Source organism: Empidonax traillii, unplaced genomic scaffold, assembly GCF_003031625.1.
Source record: "Empidonax traillii isolate 1590-97213 ecotype Southwest subspecies unplaced genomic scaffold, ASM303162v1 scaffold1050:size236492, whole genome shotgun sequence".
NCBI classification, from domain to species: domain Eukaryota; kingdom Metazoa; phylum Chordata; class Aves; order Passeriformes; family Tyrannidae; genus Empidonax; species Empidonax traillii.
This window is the reverse complement of record NW_020956243.1, coordinates 34,322-36,015: the sequence shown is the minus strand read 5'-3', so window position 1 is coordinate 36,015 and position 1,694 is coordinate 34,322. Positions and strand designations below refer to the sequence as shown.

Below are 1,694 nucleotides of genomic sequence, written 5' to 3'. Positions count from 1 at the left end.
TAAAGTCAAGTCTGACCTGGTTGTTTGATAAATTATATTGATCAAGCAGTTAAGTAGTGTGTCTAATCATTCCTAAGATACTACAGGTATGCTCCGTTTTCCTTCCAGCTGAGGCTTAGTCTCTGGGCAGTTGTGTTTGCTGGTTAGCCAAAGTTAGTGAAGGGGATATGTGATACAAGGTCTGTTCCTGCTGTCCTGCATTTCAGCCTGGAAGTGAGCCATGTCTTTGCCAGCAGCCGTGTGGCACAATAAACAGGCTGTCCATTTTCTTTTCAATAGGAAGGATTATCATTGATGGCATAGATATTGCTAAGCTCCCCTTGCAGACGTTAAGATCCAGGCTGTCAATCATTCTCCAAGATCCTATTTTATTCAGTGGAACAATCCGGTAAGTATTAAGCACCATCAATAAATAAAGCAACATGTAATTGCTTATCTGTCATATAATATGAATTATATATTGTAATTATACTATATAATGACGTTTATGCCAAGCTGTCCAATTCCAGTCTCCTCAGTTGGAGCAGGGAGGATCAGTGACTTCTATCTGTGCTTTTCACTCACCCTGTTTTGATCTATCTGCCTTAAAATAGGAGATGGAAAAAATGCAGACTACAAAATGGTGTAGACAGAAGGAAAGAAATAGAATATGAAAAGTATTGGGAGACTGGTTGTCTCAGTTTAATTGAGACAAGGGTCTTTTGCTGAGGATGGATTAGGAGAAAAAGACCCAAACCTTCTTTTTTAGCAATTATAGATTCGAAATTAAGAGGCTCCGATTGAAGGAAAGCAAATTATGGAAAAGGGAAAAAGGAAAAATAACAGCCCTTTATTAAGTATGTGTGTATTAACGTAACACGAGGGAAAAAAGGAAGGGAAAAAAAAAAACCAAGTAAAACAACCAAACAATACCCCTATACCCACCAATAATCCTCTTCAAGAACAAAACCGATAAAACCGGCAAAAAAAGAAAATCAAATAGTTCAATTTTTAGCACTCTTTGGTGCAGTTCCAGCCACAGTCAGCAGGGGCGCCGTTGCGTCACTGGAGATGTAAAAACTTGCAATGTCTTATACCGTTCACCAGGTGGCGCTGTTGAGTTATCAAAAGTGCAGAACCTGCAATGTTCTATAGTAGTCACCAGGTGGCGCTGTTGAGTTATCAAAAGTGCAGAACTCGCAATGTTCTATAGTGGTCACCGGGTGGCGCTGTTGAGTTATCAAAAGTGCAGAACTTGTAATGTTCTATAGTAGTCACCAGGTGGCGCTGTTGGATCACTGGAGGAGTGGAACTTGCAATGTCCAGCGCTCGTCACCGGGCGGCGCTGTGGATCCCTGGTCTCCGCCGGGTGGCAAAAGAGGAGGGGGGGAGGGGGAAGGGAAACAGAAAGTTCTCCCAATGGAAGAAAAAACTCACGACTCGATGGAGGTCCCGCGGTGGAAGAGAGCCAAGACTGCAACCAGCCCGTAACTCTGCGGAGAGCTCCCACAGGGAAAAAAGAAACAAAGGAGAAACCAGGCAGCCTCTCCCTGCCAGCTGTAGCCTCCCCTCCTGCTCCCGGAGCTGAGCTCCCCAACCCACTCCGCCTTCTTCCCAACTCCTCCCCCGTCGTTGCCAGGAGACTAATTTTCGGTCGTTAAGAGCCAGGCCGACTCCTTTGTTCACTTGATGGTTCTTGAATAGCATTCATGCAG

General features: G+C 44.3%; 1 protein-coding gene across 1 annotated transcript in view; it reads left to right on the top strand.

Moving 5' to 3' along the window:
• The window catches only part of ABCC8 (ATP binding cassette subfamily C member 8), an 81,245-nt gene that overhangs the window by 71,162 nt on the left and 8,389 nt on the right, over positions 1 to 1,694 (top strand). The window contains exon 35 of the mRNA XM_027904384.1: positions 280 to 388. Within this exon, the coding sequence (XP_027760185.1) occupies positions 280 to 388 (109 nt within the window). The remainder of the gene's footprint in view (positions 1 to 279; positions 389 to 1,694) is intronic.